Raw genomic sequence first — 26,223 nt, 5'->3', positions numbered from 1 at the left:
CCAGCTACCTTTCCTGAGGAATTTACTTGAGTCTGTCCTTTTGCTAAATAAGGGTGAAAATTAATAGAGAGGTAGCCAGAATAATGGTCCTCCAAAGATGTTCCTGTCCTAGTTTCTGAAATCTGTGAAACTGTCACCTTCTGTGAAAGAGAGACTTTGCCTGTACGATTAAGGATCTTGAGATGGGGACATTCTTCTGGGGATCGTTACAAGGGTCTTAATAAAGGGGAGGCATAAAGGTCAGAGCAAAAGTCCAGCATGATGACAGAATCGGAAAGCTTGGAAGATGCTACAGTGCTATTTTGTTGTCCTGTGCCTGCCTTATTTCACTTACCATAATGTCCTCCAGGTTTGTTCATGTTGTCACAAATGACTATTTCTTTTTTATGGATGAGCAGTATTCCATATACTACATTTTCCTTATTTATGCACTCATGATAGATTGTTAGCATTTCTTTTCTTTGCAGTGTAGGGAATCATACCCAGGACCTCATGCACGCTGGGCAAATGCTCTATCTCTGAGCTAAATCACAACTAGCCCGACTATTAGCATTTCTGAAAGTTCTTTGACCATGAATTCTCTTAGGTCTTTATCTCTTTATTAAAAGACAAAATAACAAAGTTAGACTAAAAAGGACATATTTAAGGTATTAGAAACAAGAAATTGTTTGGAATTGTTTGGTATCTGAAAATGTTTTTACTTTGCATTTATTTTTAAATTTTTATGTATTTACTTTAAGAGCAAGGTAATAGGACTTATTAGAGGAATAGAAAGCAGAGCTTCCGAAGGGGGAGGTGTCCCAAGAAAAGGGTACCTTGATTTTATGTATTTTTTTTAATATTTATTTTTTAGTTGTAGTTGGACACAATACTTTTATTTCACTTATTTATTTTTATATGGTGCTGAGGATGAATCCTAGGGTCTCTAAGGCAAGTGCTCTACCACTGAGCCACAGCCCAGACCCCTTGCTTTTATTTTTAAAGGCTGTTTCAACAGATGTAGAATTATGAGTTAGCAGATGTTTCTTGTTTCTAATACCTTAAATATGTCCTATTTAGTTTAACTTTGTTGTTTTTGTCAAGAACTCACGTTCCGTTTGTGATTTTCTTTCCCTGAGTGTAATATGCCAATTTTTTCTGTTTTCAAGACTGACTTCCTTTGCTGTCTTTGTTTGTTTTGTTTTTTTTTAATCTTTGGATTTAAACATTTTGTATATGAGGGACCTATTTGTAATTTTCTTGTATTACCTTGCATGGGGTTTGCATAGCTCATTGCATCTCTAAGTTAAAGTCATTCATATATTTTGGGATGTTTTATTTCCTTGAATGTTTTCCTGCCCCATTCTATCTTTCTCCTTCTGCCTCACCATCTCTCTCTTCTTCAACTTCACTCCTTCTGCTATCTTCTGGTTGTTCCTAAGCCTATCCATTCAGTTATTAATTATAGTTATTAAACTTTTAACTGGAGACCATCACTTACTTTTAATATTTTCTGTTTTTTTTTGTGTACACATCCTATCTTAAGTCTTTGCATACATTATAATATCTGCTTTTAAATGTTTGGTAATTGCAATATCTGGGAAGTCTTTGGGGCTTGGGGGTCTGTTTTTTTTTTTTTTTTTTTTTTAGTTGTAGGCGGACACAACATAATTATTTATTTATTTATGTGGTGCTGAGGATCGAACCCAGTGCCTCACAAATGTAAGCACTGTACCACTAAGCAACAGCTCTAGCCCTGCGGTCTGTTTTTATTGACTGCTGTTTTTCCCCTGGCCATGGGATCACATTTTTTGAGGGGGAGGCAGGGCACTAGGGATTGAACCCAGGGTGCTTAACCACTGAGCACATCTCCAGCCATTTTTAATATTTATTTAGATACAGGGTCTGACTGAGTTGCTAAATGCCTCACTAATCTGCTCAGACTGGCTTTGAACTTTTAATCCTCCTGCCTCAGCTTCCCAAATTGCTGGGATTACAGGCGTACCATACTCAGATCACATTTTTCATACTAGTGTGTCCAGTGGTTTTTTATTGGCTCCTTAGCATTTTGAATGATGTGTTTGGCAGAGATTTTGTTTCTCTGAAAAAAAGGTTTTTTTAGAAGGAAGTTAAATTGGCTGAACTCAAGCTCTCAAACTCTGTCTCCTCTGTAGTTAGAGCAGCTAAAATTGCCACTTAACTATTTCATCTTTCAGCTGCTGGCTTTTTGTCAGGACTCCTGCTATCTCTCCCACCACTTACTGATTTAGTGATCAGCAAAAATCTAGGAAGACTTTGTATACAGATTTTTGGGGATCACTTCCTCATTGTCTTTCTCTTCTCCAGGATAAAACTCTTAAACTTAGGTAGTTCTGCCAGCCTTAAATTCTATTATCTGATATCTTAACTCAGTAGGACTTTGATTTCTGCCTAACCCACCCCTAGTGGCAAGCAGATTTAACAGTGGTCTTAGTTAAAAAACCACAAATATACAATTATCAGCTTCTGCAGATTTACCCTCTCAGCCACTCTCCTGTCCTTGCCAGGAATTGCGTACTCTTAGGAAGTACCATAGCTTTCAGATAAAAAGGAGGAGTCAAATTTATTATTCTCAAACTTCCAATCAGACAAAGTACTTACTTGTTCTCACTCAAAAAGGAGATGAGAGAATGGAGAGAACAGGAATATATTGTTTAAACTACATCAACATGGATTTAAAAAAAATTTTTTTTTTTTTAGTTGTTGATGGACCTTTGTTTATTTATATGTGGTACTAAGAATCGAAATCAGTGCCTCATGCATGCTAGGCAAGCACTCCACCACTGAGCCACTACTCCAGCCCACTCCCTAGCATTTTGTCTTCCTAACTGATTGGGCTTAAGCCTACAGTCAGCTTAGTAGAAGAGATCAGCAGTTTGTCATACAATTGGGCTGATCCTCATGCCAATAATTTATAAAATCTGGAGAGGAAACTGAAAGCAGAAAGAAACTGGATGAGAGAGGAAAAAATGCAAGTTTCCCTCAAGACGCTATATCAGAACAGTATAATACTTATATCAACCCCAAGCCTCCTATGTACCCAAGATTGAATTCTTTCTCTTTTCTCAGATTGTGTCCAGCCAAGTTATCTAGGATAACATATAAGGATCAGCAATTAAACGGTTACCAATCTATACTGCCCAGGAACCTAGCAGGACAGCCAAAGGAGAATACCTGGAGGTGTGTGGAAAAGCTGCCACCTGTGGACTTACAGATCATTTTTGTGCTGTTTTATGCGTTTAACTTAAATCTAGTTTGTCTGATTTAATATGGCTAGTTTAATTTTCTTTGTATTTATTTGGTATATCTTAATCTACATCTATTTTTATTCCTTCTCTATCATTTAATTTTAGGTGGATCTCAAATAGCATATGATAGGATTTTTAAAAATTTTAGACTATGAATTTAAAGGGAAATTTGCAGTCATCATTTTAAATATTATTATTTGTATTTCCAGCCCCCTGATTTATACTGTTTATTATGTTTCCTTACTCCTGTTTTTTCTACTTTGGCTTTTGCTTTTTGCTGAAGTTTTTCTTGCTCTTTTGTTTTGCCCCCTAGTAATTTAAAAATTAGACATCCTATTTTTATTTAAGTATTAAGTACTTCAAAATAAAAAAGAAAATTAAACGCTACTTCTTTACCCACACACAGAATACAATAGATCTGTTGATACTCCTGGAAGTGATGAATGAGTCACAAATCTCCCTTTTGTTTCTATTCCCACAGCTTATTGGAATAAATAGGCTTTAGAGTCAAACTGTTATTAGTCCTTTTTTACATTTTCTTAAGAAAATTTTTCACAATTGCATTTCCTTAAATGTATAATCATGCTATGTTAAGAAAAACTACTTAGGCATCTGATTTTTATGTTGATGGTTTGTGATATCCATTTCTGTTTCTTTTATAACATACCACCTCTCTATATCTAAGGCTTTTATTTTTGTTGGCTTACAGGACATTAGAGTATTTCTTGGAGTGATCTTTTAGGCAGGGCATATCTGAGAATATGTATTAAACTGTAGTTATAACATAGTAGTTAAAACTACAGAAAGTTTCACTGAGGAAATAATAGTAATAAATAAAGGCATGTGCACAAGTTTCTTCATTTTGCAGTATTATTAGAAAAGCAAAATTTAGATGCTAATAAGTTTCTATTAATAAAGATTAGTGAAATGAATATAATTATTTCTATAATTATTATAAAATCATAAGTTTTATCCCTTAGTTTCCCAACCAAAATTAATGTGTCACTAATCTTTTTGCCTGTTCTTTTTTCAAGCTGTAATTATAACCAATTGAAACCATACAAAGAAAGTATTACCATATTTGTGAGCATTATATTCTATTTAATAATCTTTTTCAGTTTGTCAATTAGATTAAATTGACTAAATAGTTTATTGAGAAGTTTTTTTAAAAAAATTTGGTTTTGTTGGGTGCAGTGGTGTATGCCTGTAACCTGAGCGGCTCAGGAGGCTGAGGCAGGAGGATCAAGTTTGAGCAGCTTAGCAAGAGCTTGTCTCTAAATAAAAAATAAAAAGGTCTGGGGATATGGCTCAGTGGTTAAGTGCCTCTAAATTCAATCCCCAGTACCAAACAAACAAACAAAATTTGGAATGAGGTTATAGCTCAGTTGGTAGAGCGCTCACCTAGCATGTGTGAGGTACTGAGTTAGATCCTTAGCACTACATAAACATAATAAAAAGGTGTTGTGTCCATCCACTATAAAAATATTTTTTAAAAACCCACTAATTTTAGTCTATTTATTTTAGTTACTCCATGGATTCTTTTGGACAACCCAGATCAGAAGATACCCAGTCGGTAGTCAGCAGGATGCAAAAAAAATACTGGAAAACCAAACAGGTCTTCATTAAAGCAACAGGAAAAAAGGAAGATGAGCATGTGGTAGCATCTGATGCTGAACTGGATGCTAAACTTGAGGTAAATTTAACTGGTTATTTTTTGGGACTAGAAGGAGGTCTGTGACAAACTTTTATACCAAAGAGCTTAAGAGGATAAAGGCAAATTTTGTCATAGAGCATTTATTTGTAGTCAACTGTCAATCAGAGCTTCTGAATAAGAGGTCACAATCCTCACAATTGAAGAATTTTTTTTAGAACAGATAAATTAGATAAATCATGAATTAGGTGGGGCTGGGGTTGTGACTCAGTGGTAGAGCATTCACCTAGCACATGCAAGGCCCTGGGTTCGATCCACAGCATCACGTATAAATAAATTAAATAAAGGTAATGTGTCCAACTACAACTAAAAAATAAAATATTTTAAAAAATCATGAATTAGGTAATTTCTCTGAAACCCATATTATAGTTTTTAAGCCAAATATTAACGAATTAAATTCCCAACTGGTAATTATGTATATTATGTATATATAATATATAACATATTTTATATACTATAGTAATATTTTGTAGTACTTTGATGTGAAGTCTATACCTCACTGAAATAAATTAATTAAAATCAAATAGTGAATTAAGATAAAGAGTTTTTCTATTAAGAAATAAAGTTATTGAAGTAGTTCATAATAGTTTTTTTAGCTTAGTTTTTCATTTAAAATAAAAGGAATAATTGCACTAAAACAACTTTAAACCTGTGAATATTTTATACTTTTAAATAATTAAGCTATAAAAGAGCCTCAAGTAAATTAACAAACAATTCTGGATTTGTAAGTTTAGATTTACTAATTTCACGTGCATATACTAATTTAAGATAACTCTTAAAAATATTTCCAAGCAGGTGTTGTTATGGATCTAACCATTATGTTGTGATCCTTAAAAATATAAGTATAATTAAATAGACCTTGTTCTACTAAGTATTTTAATTCTGCAAATAAATAAAGAATTGCCATAACAAATATGGAAAGAGATGATGAACAAGCTGTTACTATTTGTGTTAAAAAGTATTCCTCTTACTATTCAGTAATAAATGTGGAAAAATGAAGGGATTTTATTATACTGTAGTATACAGTAGTGTATGTTTTAACACTAAGGGAAATCGTCACTTTTTCCACATAGTACTCCCACAGGAGTAGATTTTTTTTTTTTTTGTTTTACATTCCTAGGAAATCTGTGGATGACATATAATTATTGAAAATTTATCCATTAGACAGATATTTGGACTCAATCAAGAACTTTCTTCCACATTTACACTATCTTTTAAAGAACAAGAAATATTTTCATTGTAAAAATAAAAAGCAATAGTACATAAAACTTGTAAAGAACTCTGTGGGAAAAACTAACTCAAATCACTTCATTCTAGGAGAACTATCTTTTTGGTATTCTTTTCTGATCTTTTTCCATATGCATTTAAAACATCTTTAAATTGCCAAGACCTGCTACAAAATTCAATTCACACATATCTGAACTTACATGAAAAATTGATGATATTTTCCATGCAAGATTTTCATGCTTATTATTAATATTCCCTGGGTTTGATCAGGTATCTAAATTATGGCTAAATTGGGGCAGAGATAGGATATGCAGGCCATTTAATGATATTGGGAGCTTATTTGGTAATCAAAAGATTAGGGCTTGATATTACAACACAGAGCCAAGGTCTTTTGAATAAACTATCATAATAAACAAAAAATTCTTCACTGTAAGAAGATTTTGTGAGGAGGAGACTGTACTCTGAAATCCATGTTGGCTTATTTACCTGGGAAACCTAAATTTATAGAGATATGTGAGTAGTTACATCATGTGTATAATGTATTTTCAGCTCAAATTTTCACGATTAACTTTTTTAAAAATATTTTTTTACTTGTTGATAGATCTTTTTTTTATTTATATGCAGTGCTGAGAGTCGAACATAGTGCCTCACACATGCCAGGCAAGTGTACTACCACTGAGCCACAGCCCCAGCCCATCACATGATTAACTTTCAAATGAAAGTCTACTAGATATTTTATTTCTTTTTGTTAGCAGTTAGTGACAGTGGTAATGAAAGAATTTATAATATATATATTTTTAAGTATTTATTTTTTAGTCGTAGTTGTACACAATACCTTTATTTTATTTATTTTTATGTGGTGCTAAGGATGGAACCCAGGGCCTCCCACGAGCTAGGTGAGTGCTCTACTGCTGAGCCACAGCCCCAGCCCGAAAGAATTAATATCCACAGAAAATTTCAAACAAAAATAATCCAAAATCAATTTATATTTGATGTTGTAAAATATTATTTAAAATTTTAAATTTAATTTTTATCTGATACATAAAAACAAAAATTATACATACTAACAGGGTACCATGTAATGCTGGATACATGTATATAACTCATAATGTTTAAATCAGGATGAACATATTTATTTTCTCAAACATTTATCATTTCTTTATGGTGAAAACTTACAAAATCCTTTTTTTTTTTAAATTTTCTTGTAGTTGTAGACAGACAGAATGCCTTTATTTTATTTGTTTATTTTTATGTGGTGCTGAGAATCGAACCCAGTGCCTCACACATGCTAGGCAAGCGCTCTGCCACTGAGCTACAGCCCCAGCCCACAAAATCCTTTCATATAGCTCTCTGAAATGTATAATACATTATTGTTATCCTAACCATAACAGTACACCTGAGCTTGTAATATGTTATTTTTTAAAATATTTTTTGGATGTTGATGAACCTTTATTTTATTCATTTATTTATATGTGATGCTGAGAATTAAACCTAGTGCCTCACACATGCTAAGAAAGCACTCTGCCACTGAGCCACAACCCCAGCCCATGTGTTATTTTTATAGTAAGTTTAGTGCACTGTTTTGTTTATACCAATGTTAGGAAAAAGCCAAATTCGGAGTTAACACATTCTTAAGGTTATACTCTTTTCATCTGTGGTTGGCAGTATTTGGTGCAGTTTATTTATATTGGATACATCTTGTTTGGTGTTTAGATAGTTGCAGCTGAGAGGAGGATAAATTACACAGATTTAGCCCATGTATTTATCATCATTTTTTCTAAATCCAATGGGTGAAATCCAAATGTGCTTTTTTTATAAAAAGTAAAACCAAAGCTAAAATATGTCACAGCCATGGAAAATAGACATAATATTTATAAAATAGACATAATATTCCACTTTTGAAGTTCTTATAAATTATATCTGTTTATGGTTTTTTAAAGTGTCTTAATAAAATTTGTATTTCAAGGTTTTTCACTCCATTCAAGAGACGTGCACTGAACTTCTGAAGATAGTTGAGAAATATCAGCTAAGACTCAACGGTATGACATCATGGGTACCTGATAATTCCCATTGAAAATTAATATTAGTTTGCATTTTTTTACATTCTTTGTTGGTGCATTATAGTTGCACATAATGGTGGGATTTGTTGTTACATATTTGTACATGCACACAATATAATGATATAATTTGCCCAATATCACTCCCCTAGTTTGTATTATTGAAAACAAGTCATTTAATGGAAAAATAGTGGCTTATTGAACTATTTTGTGAGTAGTTTTTTAAAAATATGTTTTAGTTTTTGATGGACCTTTATTTTATTTATTTGTATGTGGTGCTGAAAATCAAACCCAGTGCCTCACGCATGCTAGGCAAGCATGCTACCACCGAGCCACCACCCCAGCCCCTGTGAGCAGTTTTTAATGGCAAAATACAAACATTTATAGTGACCTATTCTCAAAATCCTTAGTATTCATATTCTCTAGTTCATCAAATCCTTTGACACAGATTCAAAAGTGATGTTCATTTTTCTTTCTTTTCTTTTTTAAAGTTCTAGGGATTGAACCTAGGGCCTCACACATGCTAGGCATGTACTTTTTAAAATTAATTTTGTTTAGTTGTAGATGGACACAGTACCTTTATTTTATGTGTTTATATTTATGTGGTGCTGAGGATCGAACTGAATGTCTCACCCATGTGGGTGAGTGCTCTTCCACTGAGTCACAACCCCAGTGCGTAGGCATGTTACCTCTGAACTATATCCCAGCCCTCTTTAAATTTTGAGATTGGTCTCATTCTCTAAATTTCTCAGGCTGGTGTGGAACTTGTGATCCTTTTGCCTCAGTCTTCCAAGTAGTTGACACTACAGGTGTGCATCTTCTCACCCTGCTGATATTGTTTTCTTGCCAAGAGTCTTAAGTAGATTTGCTTCCATCACTTAAAAGCTTCTTTCTTGACCCCCACTTACTCTCAGAGTTAGCCCATTTCTCTCCTCCTCATACGGAAAAATTTGGCATAACTGTATGCAGTCTATTCCTTTCTGTTTGCTTAATTTTATGCCCACTCTAGTTTTCATCCCTACTACTCCATCAAATTTCTCTTATCAAGGTTATGAAGAGGTAAGCCCAATGACCAGTCCTTACTAGGCTTATCATATCATCTAACACAGTTGATTATTATCTGCTGCTTGATACTCTCTTCACTCTGCTTCTAGGCACCACACTTCCCTGGTTTTCCTCTTAATTGTTTTTTTCTTCTCATTCTGCTTTTGCTGGATTCTTTTTTCCCCTTGACCTCATTGGGTTGGAACTCAGTCTTGGATTTTTTTTCCTGCTTAAATACAGTGGCCTACTGGATATGGCTACCCCTACGATCCTTGTTACCTCTCTGATCACATTTCCTAAAACCTGTCTTTTTGAACTTATATTGATCTCTTTCACAGCAGGCATGTCTTCACGGTGGGCTCCGTAACTTCCCTTAGGTATGACCAAATGTCATCTTTATATTGAGGAATTCCCCAAACCCCATATCTAAAATACAGTACCCCTTCTCCTTCATAGCTCCCTGTTATTTAACATTCTATATTTTATCTGCTGTTTTTCTTCTCACCACTAGAATATGCTCTCCTTAAGAACAGGACTTTGTCTATTTTATTTTTATGTCCCTGAAGCCTATAAACAATATCTAGAATCTACTCAATATTCAATAAATATTTGCTCAGTGAATGAATGATGTCTCATGAAGCTATGTAAGTTAATCTTACTACTTTATATTTAAAGCTCACATACCATCCCATTAAATAAAGAAATCCAGGGCTGGGGATGTGACTCACTGGTAGAACACTTGCCTAGCAGGCATAAGGCCCTGGGTTCAATCACCAACAACTCAGAAAAGAACAGAAATTCAGTAAGGCATAGTTACTCAAGTATTTTATAAGTATCTGCTATGTGTAAAGCTATGTGCTTTTCCCAAGGAAATAGTTGGGAGAAACAACTTTTGTAAAAAATAAGAGATGATACAAATAGTATATAATTGAGTTCAGTATAGAAATAAAGGCATGACTCTGAATTCCTATAAGTGAAAAATAACTGGAAAAGAGCAATGCAACTCTATAAATGGGAATTGAGGTAAAACTTCAAGGGTTTATAGAACTGAATATATGGAGAAAAGATTTGGCATCTAGGGAATGAGCTTAAGAAATGAGAAGAGCATGCATGGGCAGAAGAGTTTCTAACTGAGAATAATAGGGGAATAAAGGAGCAAATGAAGTTTGGGGTCAGATTATTGGAATAGTATATTTTACCAAGCAATTAAAAGCTGTTACAGTCATTGGACCAAAGAAGTCTTGTGATAGAAGTGATGACAAGAAATGATGACAAGAAGTGATAACAAGACAAGTTTGTTTGTCTTAAATTTTGTCCTGAAATCACTAGATCTTTTAGCACTCTGATAGAACATTTCAGAATAAGGAAGAGATTACACATATGTAGATCTCATTATGTACTTCTCTTTGAAATTGTATATAAATATGTGTTTTCTTGAAGACTCTTGTATTAATGCATCTTATGTTAGGATTAACATCAGACAAATATGGGCATTACATCAGGCACAAACAGTAAATTAGTACAGTGCTATAAATCTCTCTCTTTTTTGGTGCTGGGGATGGAATCTCTAGGATTTCATGATGAATGCTCAGAATGTTCTCCATTGCTGAGCTACACCCCAACCTCCAGTGTTATAAAACTTTATGGGTGGGATCTCAGTAGATGTTGCAGGCAGGTCCCAACACACTCGCAGCACACATTCAACCATATTCCCTGCTTTTTTGCATTGATACAGATAAGACTCAGTGATGCTTATATTCACTTGATACTTTATAATGAAGTATACTAGTTTTCAGAGATCTTCCTAAATCATCATACAAAAATGAGTATTTTTTCTAGTAGTTTTCACTGAGGTACATTTATAAACTTCTGACTCAAAGGAAATGTACATCTCTCAATTAATCAGAATATTAAATTAACATGACTCCCCCCAGTTCCAATCCACTCTGGATCAGGTGAGTTGTTCATAATATGATAAATAGTTTTATTAAAGAGGATACCAGGGCTGGGGATGTGGCTCAAGCGGTAGCGCGCTCGCCTGGCATGCGTGTGGCCCGGGTTCGATCCTCAGCACCACATACCAACAAAAGATGTTGTGTCCGCTGAGAACTAAAAAATAAATATTAAAAATTCTCTCTCTCTCTCCTCTCTCACTCTCTCTTTAAAAAAAAAATAAAAATAAAGAGGATACCAGAGGATGTACAGTCACCCACCATGACACTACCATGTTCTAGAGTCACTTGTAAATATCACAGAGAGAAGCAGCAGGATTGGGGAATCTGTAGATGAGAAGGGCTGATTCTATTGTTGGCTCAGAGGAACATAGGGACATACCTAAAATTTTAAACTTCAGTTTTTCTGCAGTGCACTAAGGTGAGAATATGTATGACATTTGGTTTTGTTTTGTTCAATTGGACATTTTATAACTTTTCCCACTTATCTATCTTATTGTGGTTAGAGTGTCACTTTATACAATATAATTGTTTCTAAAACTATAGTGAGGGACAACTTTTTTTGTTTTGTGATTTACTTCTAATCTGACATTTTTGTAAGATAAAGTAAAAGTGGAATTTTAGAAAATGAGATTTAAAAAGACATGTAAACTCAAGTTCAGTTTCTCCCCCTCCTCTTTTTTTTTTAATGTGGATTTGGCACTGAACTTTGGGGCTTGAGCATGCTAAGCATACATTCCACCACTGAGCTCTACCCTAGCCCCCTACTTTTTTATTATTAGATTCGACAGCTAATGACATAGAATGAATTGGACATAACTTTCCTATGTTCATATGGGAATACACAACCCGTGTAACTCCACATCATATACAACCACAATAGGAAGTTATACTCCATGTATGTATAATATGTCAAAATACACTCTACTGTCATGTATATATAAAAAGAACAAATAAAAAATAAAAATAAAAAGATCTGACAGTGATAAAATACTCATTCAATTAGAAAAAGTTTCTACACAATTACTCTGGTAACCAACAATTATTGACAGGTGCTAGCCTGAAACTTTTAGGGTTTCTGCAGCAGAACTGTGGACATTTGTGGGTCTGAGATACTAAGGATGAGAATCACTAATAAATCAACAACTATATAAACAGGAAAAAATACTTTGTAAAAGGCAATGAGTCTAAAATTTCTGCACATTTGAAAATGTAATTTTCTTCCTTTTTTTTGTTTTGTTTTTTTCAATAAAGATCAGTTTTCCCAAAGCAAGGTCTATCAATTCACTGCATCAAAACCATCTGGAATGCTTGTAAAATGTGTATCTCCAGAAATATAAAATCAGACTCTCTGGAAATGAAGCCCAGGAATTTGCATTTTTACAATAAGTCTTTTCTTATTCCTTCCTAAGTAATTCTTATATTCCCCAAGTAATTCTTAATATCAGAATTATTGGTGTGAGAATTTTAGTTTTTTTTGTGTGTATTTTAAACAATTGATGGAATGAAATAATTAACTATACTATATTTTTCCCCCTAGTTATATCAGAGGAAGAAAATGAGCTAGGGCTCTTTTTAAAGTTTCAAGCAGAACGGGATGCTACTCAAGCTGGAAAAATGATGGATGCCACTGGCAAGGCACTCTGTTCTTCTGCCAAGCAAAGGTTTACCCATGGCTTTTCATCGTGTTTATATCTATAGTCTATTTGACAATTTTGACATATGTCTTAAGTTTGCATGTTTGGAAAGGAAAGGTCATTCCAATGAAGAGTTAAGGAAAAGAGAAGCATATTGTAGTATACAATTGTTTTGATGCCAAGCTCTTAGTTATTAATTTTGGATTTAAAAGAACTATTCTAAAATTGATGTTCTTCATTGCTTAATTCCTAGAAATAGCCTTTAGGCCTATATTTCTATTTCATAAATGACTTAATGTAACAGTCACAGAATGGGTAACATTTAAAATATGTATATTTCCACTTTTTCTTTTCACATTCTTGTTTGATAGGCAAGTGCTCTACCACTGAGCTGTCTCACACCCTCTTTCACTTTTTTTTTTTTTTTTGGTACAGAGATTGAACTCAGAGGCACTTAACCACTGAGCCACATCCCCAGCCCTTTTTATATTTTATTTTGAGAAAGGGTCTCACTAAATTGCTTACGGTTTTGCTAAGTTGCTTAGGCTAGATTTGAACCTGCAATCCTCCTGCTTCAGTCTCCTGAGTTACTGGGATTACAGGTGTGTGACATCATGCCCAGCCCTCTTTCACTTTTTTGATATTATACTATCTTTGAGAACATTAAGACTATTCTTTTAAGTGGAATTCAATTTTTTCTTCTTAATTTTTGTTTTCCATTTATCATTTCATGATATTTTAGCATAAAGCTACCTGCCCCAAAGAATCTCCTGTTAATATAATCTGAATTTTTGTATTTCAGAAGAAAAATGAAAACAGGCCTTCTTAGGCCTGTAAAGATGATGTCCAGATTAAGTGGCTTTATTTCAAAGCCACCACATCAGTGCAGTAGTCCATCTTGAAGATAGTGAGACAGAGACTCAGTATAGGGCCCTCTAGTGCCATAAAGTCAAAAGCAGAGAGGAGGAGCTGAATTTGCTTTGTTTCTTAAGTACTTTACCTCATCCTCATATGCTAAGAATTCCATACTCATTAATTCTTCTAGCATTTTATCTGATCTTCTGCACCCAGGCTTTTCCTAAACTTGCCAAATAAAAGGCTGTGTATGAATTGGATTGTGTTTTATGAATGCAGGTTCTCTGTTCCCTGAGAACTTTTTTCTAAATGGTAGGGTTACTTGGCAGATTATCTATGCATGAACTAATATCCACAATGTTGTAAAAATTATATATTTCCTTAAGTAAAAAAGGAAGTACAAAATATCATTATTAATTATTCAAAATTGGCTATATTATTCCTATTTGCTTTCTCTATCTCTTTAGCCATCTTGATAATTTCCTATCTGTAAACTAATTTTTAAATTTTTTATTTATATATGACAGCGGAATGCATTACAATTCCTATTACACATATAGAGCACAATTTTTCATATCTCTGGTTGTATACACAGTATATTCACACCAATTCATGTCTTCATACCTGTACTATAAACTAATATTTATAGCACAATGCTTTTTGATTGATTGGTTTAAACTTTTGTTTTGCATGTGGGATGTGCAACCCTCTGATTCTTACCTCTCTGTCACCAGACTGGCCTTGTGTACTCCTCTGTCTCGTCTTAAGCAAGAAGTAACAACCTTCAGTCAAAGGGCAGTATCAGATACCTTGATGACAATTAATAGGATGGAGCAGGCACGCACAGAATACAGAGGAGCTCTCCTGTGGATGAAAGATGTCTCCCAAGAACTGGACCCAGACACCCTGAAACAAGTGGAAAAGTTCAGAAAAGTATGAAAATATGTCACTTTCCTTTTCTAGTTACATAAAATATGGAACTGATACAGAATGAAGATTATAAAATATGATTATATACTAATACCTGACTGTTTTTTAAAAAATATGCTTTATTATGAATTCTTGGTTGTGTGGAGATTTTGGTTAAAGTATAAAAGGTTGTTATTCTATTTTTACTCTTTGAATGGCATGGTATCCCTACTTCAACAGTCTTTTTTTTTAATGTGTGTGTGTTCTCTTTTTTAATATTTATTTTTTAGCTTTAGGTGGACACATATCTTTTATTTTATTTTATTTTTATGTGGTGCTGAGGATCGAACCCAGTGTCTCACGCATGCCAGGCGAGTGCACTACTGCTTGAGCCACATCCCCAGCACCCTCATCAGTCTTTTTACTAATCTTTTTTATCCCCCTCATAACCTAATCACACTTTAAATGTTCTTTATCTGGACTTTTGGAACTTGTTTGTAGGAAGAAAACTGTTTATTACTGAGGGAAAAATATCTAATTTAAGTAAAAATTTGTGTAAAATTATTAATTGTAAGAAAAAGGAAGGTTCTTAAATTTTTAATTCTGCCAAAATACAAAGTTTGACCACAAACCTTGTAAGCGACTATCTATGTATGGACAAATGTTTTTGCTAAATAAGCTTATTATAAACCATATCCTCTACATTTACTATGCCTGGACATTAAATTTCATTCATTCATTCATTCATTCATTTCATAGAGAAGCTATAATAAATATTTACTATTGATGTAGGTGTATACTGTGCCAGCTATTGTAAGCGGTTTGCCTCATTGATTACTCCCAACAGCCTTGTAAAGTAAGTGAACACATGACCTCAAGCCTCAGAAACCTTTTATTCCATCCCTGTTAGCAATCCTTGACAATTAGAATTCAGTGCAAGGGGGTGGTTGCACAACATTGTGAATGCCCTAAATGCCACTGAATTGTACACTTTAAAATGGTTACTTGTAATGTTATGTGAATTTCATTTCAATTAAAAAAGAAAAACAAGAATGCAATCCAAATTCCTATCTGAACTAAAAAAGCTCTGCATTGTCTGATCCCTGGTCCTTCTACAGCCTCATCCTGTGCTTGCTTCCAGTGCTCCAAGAAGAATATGCTCTACCCTATGCCTTCCTTTTTTGAAAACTTGATAAGCTTTTTGCCCTCTCCCACTTGTAGAACCCTTGTCCTTGTTTTTCCCTGGTCCTGCAATACTCTTCATTGAGTCTCAGCATAGCCTGCTCATCATCTTTTGTCTCAATTGAAATGTGAGGCATAAACTCACCAAAGTTTGCCCAATTTTATTAAAAGTAGTCACCCATTTTTCAACTTATTTGCTATTTTGCAGCCTGAGATTATATTGTATATTTATTTACTATGTTTTTTCCTGTGCCTTTCTACCCAGAGATGGTAGGAAAGTACCATAATATCCTAGTACCTTGAAGAGTACTTTGCACGTAATAGATATAATTAAAAGTTGAGTGTTCACATTACTCAATCACTCCTGACTCACTCTCTGTATAGGAAATAGGCCTGAATATAAATTTATGAATGGCTCCATGATTCAGAAATATTATTAATGCTTCTCAACATTTTAAATAAGTCCCATTTCCATTTATTCTTCTGCATGTAGACAAATACTGTCCATAATCCTGAACATCTTAGATCTTTCTTTTTATTTGGATTTTTTCTTATTAACTATATAATTTCCATCTATCATCTCATACTTTCTCAACCTAAAGATATCTACTAGAAAGAATCTTTTACAATTAGAGTCTTCATTAATCATGGAATATTAATAATACTGGGCAGAGGAATTGGTATCCTTTATTACAATTTCATGTGTCTGAAAACATTTATTATGAACTTGTATGCTATATTTATATCTGTATTATAGGTAATAATAGCATTTTTGTGATTACAGGTACAGATCCAAGTGAGAAATAGCAAAAGTTCTTTTGACAAATTAAAGATGGATGTTTGTCAGAAAGTGGATTTACTTGGAGCTAGTCGCTGCAATATGTTATCTCATTCACTCACTACCTACCAGGTACCCACCTCCATGGTCAGCATGCCCTTGCAGTAAAGATGAGTGGTGAGATTCCTTTTTAAAAGTTGTCTAAAGGGTACAAATAAATTATAGTTGATCAGATTCCTTTGAATCTGCTGTAATTGACTCATTGAGGTTACAACAGTCAGAAAATTATAAAGTCCTAAACTGAAAAAGACCTTAGAGATTATCTACTCTTGTAGCTTCACATTATTCTCCTTGGTGTTCTAGGGAGAGAGGGGACCACTACCTGTAAATGGAAATGTTGAGAAGGCTAAATGCAAGACCCCATTATCTTTGATTCAACTAGAGCTTTTCAATTTCTCACTTTAAATTTCTACATAAACTTTCATATGAAGCAAAGATATTGTGGCTCCAAAAGTTTGAAAGCTTTTCTGTCATTTTATGGATGAGAAAAGTAAAACCTATGAGAATTAAAATAAATAGCAATATTGAATTCAAAAACATAACTTTTCTTTTTTTTAAGAGAGAAGAGAGAGAGAATTTTTATTATTTATTTTTCAGTTTTCGGTGGGAAAAACATAACTTTTCTAATTCTAGGTCATGTGTTTTTTTCATTCTCCCATATTACCATCCTAAATAGCTTTCTCCTCAGAGGTCTTACATCTGCTTTCATTACCCCAAATCACACATAAATAACACATAATGAATAAGTTAGATATTAATAAGCAGCAGTTGCTGACTTTAATGTATATTTGTAAATAACAAAGTAAAATGAACTGTACTTACATAGGAAAATAATAATAAAACTAAAGGAAATAGGTATTAACTCTATAGGAAATTTACCTAATTCAGTTCAAAACTATGGAATGTAGGAATCAAGAAAGATTCATTTGAACTGAGCATGATGGCACACACCTGTGATCCCAGCAGCTTGGGAGGCTGAGATAGGAAGACTGTGAGTTCAAAGCCAACCTCAGCAAAAGTGAGGTGCTAAGCAACTCAATGAGACCCTGCCTCTAAATAAAATACAAAATAGGGATGGGGATGTGGCTTGGTGGGCAAGTGCCTCTAAGTTCAATCCCCAGTAGCAAAAAAAAAAAAAAAAGATGCATTTGAAAATAAAAAGTGCATGACTATTTGTGAAGCATGATGCCGTAACCCAATAACAATTAGTTCAGTTCTTTTATTTTCTCCACTCATTCCCTTCACTTTGAATACAAACACTGAAGCAACAACGAAAATTTTCAATTACCTGAGTTAGCTTGAGAACAACACATTTTTGGAACAAGTCTTTCTTGAATCCTCAATGAAAAGCCAAATTAGTGGTAAATATTTTCTCAAAAAGATGCTCTTATGTGATAGCAACATAAAGATTATACATTATGTCTATCCTTCTATAGTGATTGGCATTTCCATGCTTTTAACATTTTGCTTTTGGATTCCTCAGGTGTTCTGATTCATTAGTTTTCTTTCTTTTAGCTGCAGTCACTCTCTAGGCTCTAGTGTGCATTCCAGTGCTGTTTAAAAAATAGGCACACATACATGCAGACATTGGTGCTAACTTTCATATAAAGTTATGATTTATAGTTCAACTTTTCTTGAACAATTGAATTTAGTGCCTGCTGTTTATTGTGCAGCAACTATTCATATACTACACTAGTGAGGAAATAGAGCACAGAACTGATTGTGGAGGAGAAGCAGAACTATAGTGTCACCTTTTCTTTTTCTGCAGAGAACACTGCTTGGATTTTGGGAGAAAACAGCTCAAATGATGTCCCAAATCTGTGAGGGCTGTGTTGGCTTTCATCCATATGATTTTGTAGCTTTCAAGGTACATTTCTTCCCCCTGTTTTCTTGCTTTGACTTATTATACTTCATTTGGGTGATAACATTGAAACTATTTTTTGCTAAGTTTAATTTCTTTTTTTTAAAAAGAGAGAGAGAGAGAGAGAGAGAGAATTTTTTAATATTTATTTTTTAGTTTTTTTTTTTTTTTGGCAGACACAACATCTTTGTTTGTGTGTGGTGCCGAGGATAGAACCCGGGCTGCACGCATGCCAGGCGCGAGCACGCTACCACTTAAGCCACATCCCCATCCCTGATTTCAATTATAAAATATAAGGCAACATTTTCCTGCACTCTTTCAGCCAAGGATCAGCACTTGCCTTATTCCACATGCTGCCAGTGAGACTAAAAGCCCTGGAAATACTGCTGGCAGATTCAAGGTATTAGGGAATGTGGGCGAGTGAAAAGAAAATTAAAATGCAAAGGAGATTTTTTAAAGGCTGTAGAAGGAAAAAATTAACAGGCACAAGTGATGGGAATTGATCATGTCCAATTAAAGAAGTTTAAAAGACAAATTTCCTTGTTTTACTCTTATATCAATGTCATATATATGGTTAATGATGCCCCAAATATGCCAGTTATGGTCATTACTATGTGTGATTGCAACGCAAGAGACTACTAACATATTAGATCAGTTCTTTCTGAAACAGTTACATGTGAAAGATGCTTTTTGGCTATGATTACAGAGCTTTTGACATCTGTATGTCTTACAGTCATCTTTGCGTGTGGCTCATCCAGAAGAGTCACACTGTGATAGTCATTTCTTCAGTTCTGATAGCCTAGATTTCAGTACCTTTTAACTTGCCATTGTGCCTTGTTTTCAGTAGAGCATGAAAAGGGTTGCTGTTGTATTTCTTCAAGTTGAATATAATATTTGCAATGGGTTCATATCCTGTAACCATATATTACTGGGCTTTGGGATGGATTTTTATCTTATGTTCTGACATGGTATCTTCCAGCCCAAAGATGCCCTTAAAGTTTGTTTTACTTTTTCTATAGTTGTTAAACCAGTCTGTCTCTAGTCCACATCACAGTGTCTGCGGTTCCCACAGGCAGCCAGGATAAACAAGTACATATGTGGGGCTCAGTTCAAATCACATTAGCACATATTTACCATATTTCTCACTATAGTTCAGAACTATTTCTATATTGTTTTTTAGAATTTTTATTCTAATTTTGCATGCAAAGAGAAACAGATTCTTTCCATCTACTTAACAATAAATTTCTTATCTTTAGAGACTACAAGATACTCCAAAGAAACTTACTGAAGATCACAAAGAAGAACAAATAGAAGGCAGTTTTCTTACTGAAAACCTCCATAAGTAAGCCAGCAAATCTATATACTGTAAGGGAAGTCCTGGACACCATCCTATGATATATGTGGGAAGAATTGTTTCTTCTCTTGTTCATTAATACTTATTTCTACCTCATTTTTTACAAACAACACATTTGTTGTTTCAAAACATTTGTTTTTTCTTCCCTCATTTTTAACACTACAGGTAAAGGAAGTAACAGGAGTTACTAAACAAATTGTGGTGATACTCTAGCTTCTGTCATTTGAGAGTCTTATATTAAGAGCCATGAGTACCTCTGTTGCAGGGACAGCAGGAGAGAAGCAAGGGACAAGGGCCAGCAATTGTGAGAAAAGCTATTAAAAATCTATAGCAACTCAAGAAGCTGGGTCAGGAGGATTACAGGTTCAAGGCCAACTTAGTAAGACCCTGTTTCAAAATAAATAAATAAATAGATAGATAGATAGATAGATAGATAAATAGATAGATACTTAAGACTGGGGATATGGCTCAGTGGTAGAGTATCCCTGGGTTCAGTCCCCAATACTGGGGGGAAAAAATCTATCTTCAAAACAACACAGATAGGACTGGAACTGGTTACCTGAAAATAGGGTCTCTTGTTACGTACATCCTTCTTGTTACCTGTTTCCCTCTTATTAAATCTTCCCCGTTTCCCTTTCAGAGTGCCACAATTATTTTAAGCAGATTGACTCAATATTACAACAAACTCAGAAATTAGGCCCAAATAATTACAAACCATTATTGCTGAATCAAAGGTGATCCTAAATAAATATAAAGCATTTCCCCATTTTTCTCTATAGGAAATCCAAACCGATTTTTTTTTTTTTTTTTTTTTTTTTTTTTTTTTGGTAGTGGTGCTGGAGATTGAACCCAGGGGCTTGTGCATGAAAGGCAAGCACTCTACCAACTGAGCTATATATCCCCAGCCCCCAAACCAAATTTTTAGCTAACTTGAATATATAAATGTTTTAGATCAATGTTTAGTAAATGTTTAGCTGTACATTAAACTTACCTTAATTACATATTGACATTTGAAATCATACGTGCTAGGCGTGGTGGAGCACGCCTATGATTCCAGCAACTCAGGAGGCTGAGACAGGAGGATGACAAGTTCAAGGCTAGCCTCAGCAACTTAGTGAGACCCTGTCTCAAAATAAAATATAAAAAGGACTAGGGATGTAGCTTGGTGGTATGGCAACCTTGGGCTCAGTTTTTTAAAAAATAACAAAAATATCATATGCTAAATGAAATATATTAATCTAGTTTTTTTATTCTCATATTTCATGCAAGTTTTATTCAGAAGCTTCTCATGCATCTTCAAGATGATGAGAACATATTTTTGAGTTAACTAACAGATTCCTAAGCACTTTACCTTCTCTTCCATCTAAGTTGTTTAAGAAAAATATACACATAACTGTCATTGGAAATTTTGTTTCAAGTTAAATATCTTTCTGCTTTACAGGATTTCTTTTAGTTTTTGCAAATAAATATTATATTGCTTTTTAAGTGTCTTTAAAAACTTATTAAAATACATCTAATACTAGCAATTATGAGATTATGCCCTAGGAATAATGGCTAAATCTGTGTTCAATTTCTTTGTCTCATTTTTTGATTATTACATGGATTCTATAAATCAACACATTAGATAGAAGCCCTAAACATCCAAAATTAGTATTGACTGAGGATATTTTAGGTAAATGTCTCTTCTTTCACAAACATCACTTTATTCTTTAAAACAGAACTCCCCTACTTTTTTTCTGGAATATTCTTCATTCCCTTCATTTATTTCCTAAGAGTTTTTAAACAAAACCCTCCAAAACTTGAAAATAAAACTTCTTACAGAGTTCTCTAAAATGCTTACACCAGAGGTGTCTCACATTTCATAACTTTTGGGATTTGGGAATATTTGCATATACATAATGAGATATCTTAGGATGGGACCTTAGGATGGGACCTAAGTCTAAACATGAATTCATATATGTTTCATACACATTACCTGAGGAAATTTATATTTTTAATAATTTTGGACATAGTGTCGAATTTTTCCTCTTGTGGTATCATGTTCTCAAAAATTTTAGATTTAAGAGCATTTGGATTTTTAAATTAATGATGCTCAACCTTGAATTTAGCACAGTGCCTGCAATGCTGATGTACAGATACTCAGTAAGTGATTACTGAAAGCATAGAGATCTTTAAAACAGAAAATACTCTCAGATTTAAATTTTGTGAGATCTACAGATAAGTGTTTTAAGTTTCCTGACTTTAAAAAAGTGTTTTTTTAAACCATGCCGGGTGCTGTGACACACGCCTGTAATCCCAACAGCTTGGGAGGCTGAGGCAGGAGGATCAAGAGTTCAAAGCCAGCCTCAGTAATTTAGTGAGGCACTAAGCAACTGTCTCTAATAAAATAGTTTTAGAAATATAGGGCTGGGGATATGGTTAAGCATCCCTGTTTAAGCAATCCCTGGGTTCAATCCCCGGTAACTCCCCTGAAAAAAGTTTTTTTAAACCATATTAAACTGGGGAATATGAATTCCAAATGTATTTTAACTAAAATCCATGTATTTTCTTTACTTCAGGGTAGTTTTGTCAGAAGAGGAAGCAAGCTTTGGGAGTGAACCAGGTGAGATGGTAAATTCTTTACTTTGTAATGGTCAAATTAGATGTCAAGAGTTTATCCCAATCTTTAATACAGAGATTGTGTTAATATCCACTCAATTTTTTTAAATGCTAAGTTTCTGTTCTGTACACTTTCAAGTTATCTTTCAAAGAGTGCCTAATTAGAGGGTCTAGTAGTCTTTTTTAGGTAGGTGCTTTTAAATGCAGAAATCTATTTTACAGGGCTGCATGATTAAGTTTCAAGTTTTCTTCACACTTAAATTTATGTTCTTATTTTTAAAATAAATATTATATATGTATATATACATATGTGTGTATATACATATATTTTATATACACACACACACACACACACACACACACACACACACATATATTCAACATATTTGAATCACTATGGTAAAAAAATAGTATAGACTTTGGAACCAGAAAAAGGGGATTGAATTCAAGGGCACTCAACCATTGAACCAAATCCCCAGCCCTTTTTGTATTTTATTTAGATACAGGGTTTGAGTTGCTTAGCCCCTTGCAGTTGTTGAGACTGGCTTTGAACTCTCGATCCTCCTGCCTCAGCCTCTCAAGCTGCTGGGATTACAGGTGTGTGCCACTGTACCTGGCTGAATCCTTAGTTGTTTTTTTTTTAATATTTTATAGTTGTACATGGACACAATTCCTTTATTTATCATTATGTGGTGCTGAGAATTGAACCCAGGGCCTCACATATGCTAGGCAAGCACTCTACCACTGAGCCACAACCCCAGCCCTAAATCCTTAGTTTTTGAAAACAAATCACTTATGCCTCTCTCAGTTGTATCATCTGAAATATGAGTAATCTGTGCCTACCTTAACAGGAACATTAAGGATAGAGATACTATTTACAAACTACATAGCACATAGCAATAAAAATGAAAGGTATTTATGTATATTCAAATATGTACATAAATAGATTATATGGATAAAATATTTTAAGAAGCCATAATTATGAACTTATATATGTAACACAACTTCAAAATTTATGTTCAAAAGGTTAACTATGGTTTTGTGTATATCCTGTACCTAAAAAATAGAGAATATTCTTTAAAAGTCATAAAGAAAATATACTGAACATTATTGTAATTTCACTCTTCAGTCATAGTATTATCTTTAAAATCCTGCTGTGTGGGTAATTATATCCCCTTTTAAATTCCAGACATTCATTTGGTCTTTATTCCTTTTTTCTTGTTTAATCTTGTTATAGGTTTACTCATTTCATTATTTTTTAATAAACTAACTTATAGCTTTGTTAATCTTCTCTATTGAATTTTTGTTTTCTGTTTTATTAATTTTGGTTCTTTATCATTTTTACTTTTCATATATCACACAAGTTTTGGAAAAAGCACCTTTAATCTGAGTGTGGTAGTCCACGCTGATCTGATAGTCCCAGCCACTTGGAGAGACTGAGGTGGGAGAATCACTTTGAGCCTAGGAATTTGAGGTCAGTTTGGGTAACAAAGCAAGACCCTGTCCAAAAAAAAAAAAAAAGAAAAAAAAAAAAGACCATAAGATGGGGTCAAGTTGTATTTAGTGATGAAGCTGCATGAGGCTCTAGGTCCTATCCTAGAACAAAAACAAAACAAAATGAAAAACTCCACAAACAAAACCATTCCAAATAACACTTTGTGTACGTATATTTTAAATACCATAAAACTTACTCATTCCAAGTATACAAGTAGTTTTTAGTTACTACTGAGAGGTGCAACCATTTCCATAAATCAGCTTTACAACATTTTCATCCCCTCAATAAGATCCCTTATGCCCATTTGCAATAATTCTTATTCCTATCCCCAGCCAGTCATTGACCTACTTTTGTTTGTTTGCTTTTGTGACGGAGTGTTACTAAATGGCCTGGGCTGCGCTGAACTCACAATCCTCCTGTGTCAGCCTCTCAAGTAGCTGAGATTATAGGTGTATGCCACACTCCCAGTGGTTTCTCATTTATATTTGGACCTGTGCTTCTGTTTTCTATTTGTTTTATCACTCACTCCCATGCTTTTATCTCTGGTATTGGCTTAATATTTGAAGTTCTTATTGTTTGTTTTAAAATTTTTCTCTGTTCTTTCTTTTTTCCATGAACTGATTTGAAAGTTATACATTTTATTTCCATCTTTTGTGGTCTAATTTTATCCTGCTTACCTAATAAAGTCCAAGGTTTATCAATATTTCAATTTCCCCAGAATATTCAAAAGACCTTAGAATACTAATCCCAATTATTGCCATACCAGCTCTTTAAGTATTAATTTTTTATTTCTATCTTTTTCTAATTTTTCACAAATTAAAGAATTATTTTATGAATATTAGATTTACCAATATTTTCCTTTCTTATTATTTCTTCATATATTTCAAATCTTCATTGTGAGTTCATTTTTCTTATCTACCCTTTAGTTTAAAAGTTGTTAAGAATTGGTGGTAAACCTGGCTTATATATATCTGGATATATTGTTATTTCTCACTTTTGAAAGGGTTTGCTCAACAACAATTTTAGGTTGGTTGGTATTTTCTTCCAGCACTTTGGTAATTTCAAAAATTACTGTTCCATCATTCCACTGGTTTTGTTGAGGAAAAGAAAAAATGTTAATCAGATTATTATTCCTGTATAGTGACTTTGACTTTTCTATTTGGCTACTTTTAGGATGTGTTCTTTGTTTTGGGTGTTCTGCTCTTTTAGTACAATGTGCCAAGATATATAATTTTTGTTGTTGTTTTAATCTGTGATGGTATATAAATTGTATTTCTTAAATCTGTCTTTTATCTCAACCATTCTTACTTTTTTAGTTTGGTAAAATATGCATGGCTTAAACATTATTTTTTAAAATATTGCTTCTTTTCTATTTTCCTTATTCTTTCCTTTCTCCACTCCAGTAAGCTTATGGTGGACCCTTTCGTTAATTCCTTATATCTTTTAACTTCTATTTCATATTTGCCATTCCCTTTTCACTCTACACAGCATTGTAGGTAAGTTATTCAGATCTGTTTTTCACTAATTTTCTCTTCTTGCTTCCAGTCTATTGTGTAATGTATACAGCAAGTTTCCCCCTATACATTTTATTTCTAAAAGTTCTATTTGGTTTTTCTATGAATTTCTGTAGTGGGTTTTTATAGTCCTTTGCTCTTTCTTGCTTTTTGACTAATATTTGTATTTAAAAATACAAATATTTGAAGTCCTCTAATTTTCTTGTGGTAGATTGTTTAGTGATTTCTGATTATGAGCTAATTTTTATTTGCTCTCAATCTATGAGAATCCTGGAAGTGTAACAAGTATTTGCTTATATTGCTTGGTTTTAGAGTTGAGGAATATTCATAGCCTGGAGACCCCTTTAACCTCCTTTCAGAGCCTGTCAGCTCAGTGTTGGAATTCTGGGATCAGCTTGGTTTTCTTGTGTTGAAGGCTTTGTTTCCAGAGAACAGTGTCAACATGGAAAGGGGATCTGTCTTTCCTCTTTGCTTGCTGCTCATCTTTCCTAGATCTGGATTTAGTCTAGATATGCATTAAAAGTGTTTTTCATAATTTTAGTGAGAATTCTTTTTTTGGGTGGGGGGCAAGGGTCCTTCTGAGTGTCTTATCTTCTAAAATTCCAGGTAGCATTTTTGCACAGGTAATAATAATAATAACATTTAAAAAATATTCAGTGTCCCTGGGACCCAAATAATATTAGCACTACTTATAAAACTGAAAACTAGAGGGCTGTGGCTGTG

The 26,223-nt window shown here is 33.8% G+C and overlaps 1 protein-coding gene across 1 annotated transcript in view; it reads left to right on the top strand.

The window, feature by feature from the left end:
• ICA1L (islet cell autoantigen 1 like) overlaps nucleotides 1-26,223 on the top strand; it is a 67,794-nt gene that overhangs the window by 15,459 nt on the left and 26,112 nt on the right. The window contains exons 2-9 of the mRNA XM_081262195.1: nucleotides 4,791-4,959; nucleotides 8,171-8,243; nucleotides 12,798-12,921; nucleotides 14,484-14,682; nucleotides 16,625-16,750; nucleotides 18,447-18,545; nucleotides 19,796-19,881; nucleotides 22,452-22,495. Coding sequence (XP_081118321.1) covers nucleotides 4,798-4,959; nucleotides 8,171-8,243; nucleotides 12,798-12,921; nucleotides 14,484-14,682; nucleotides 16,625-16,750; nucleotides 18,447-18,545; nucleotides 19,796-19,881; nucleotides 22,452-22,495 — 913 coding nt within the window. The 5' untranslated portion in view covers nucleotides 4,791-4,797. The remainder of the gene's footprint in view (nucleotides 1-4,790; nucleotides 4,960-8,170; nucleotides 8,244-12,797; nucleotides 12,922-14,483; nucleotides 14,683-16,624; nucleotides 16,751-18,446; nucleotides 18,546-19,795; nucleotides 19,882-22,451; nucleotides 22,496-26,223) is intronic.

Source organism: Spermophilus citellus, assembly GCF_964194105.1.
Source record: "Spermophilus citellus genome assembly, chromosome: 11".
NCBI classification, from domain to species: domain Eukaryota; kingdom Metazoa; phylum Chordata; class Mammalia; order Rodentia; family Sciuridae; genus Spermophilus; species Spermophilus citellus.
The sequence above is the reverse complement of the archived record's forward strand: the minus strand, read 5'-3'. Positions and strand labels throughout refer to the sequence as shown.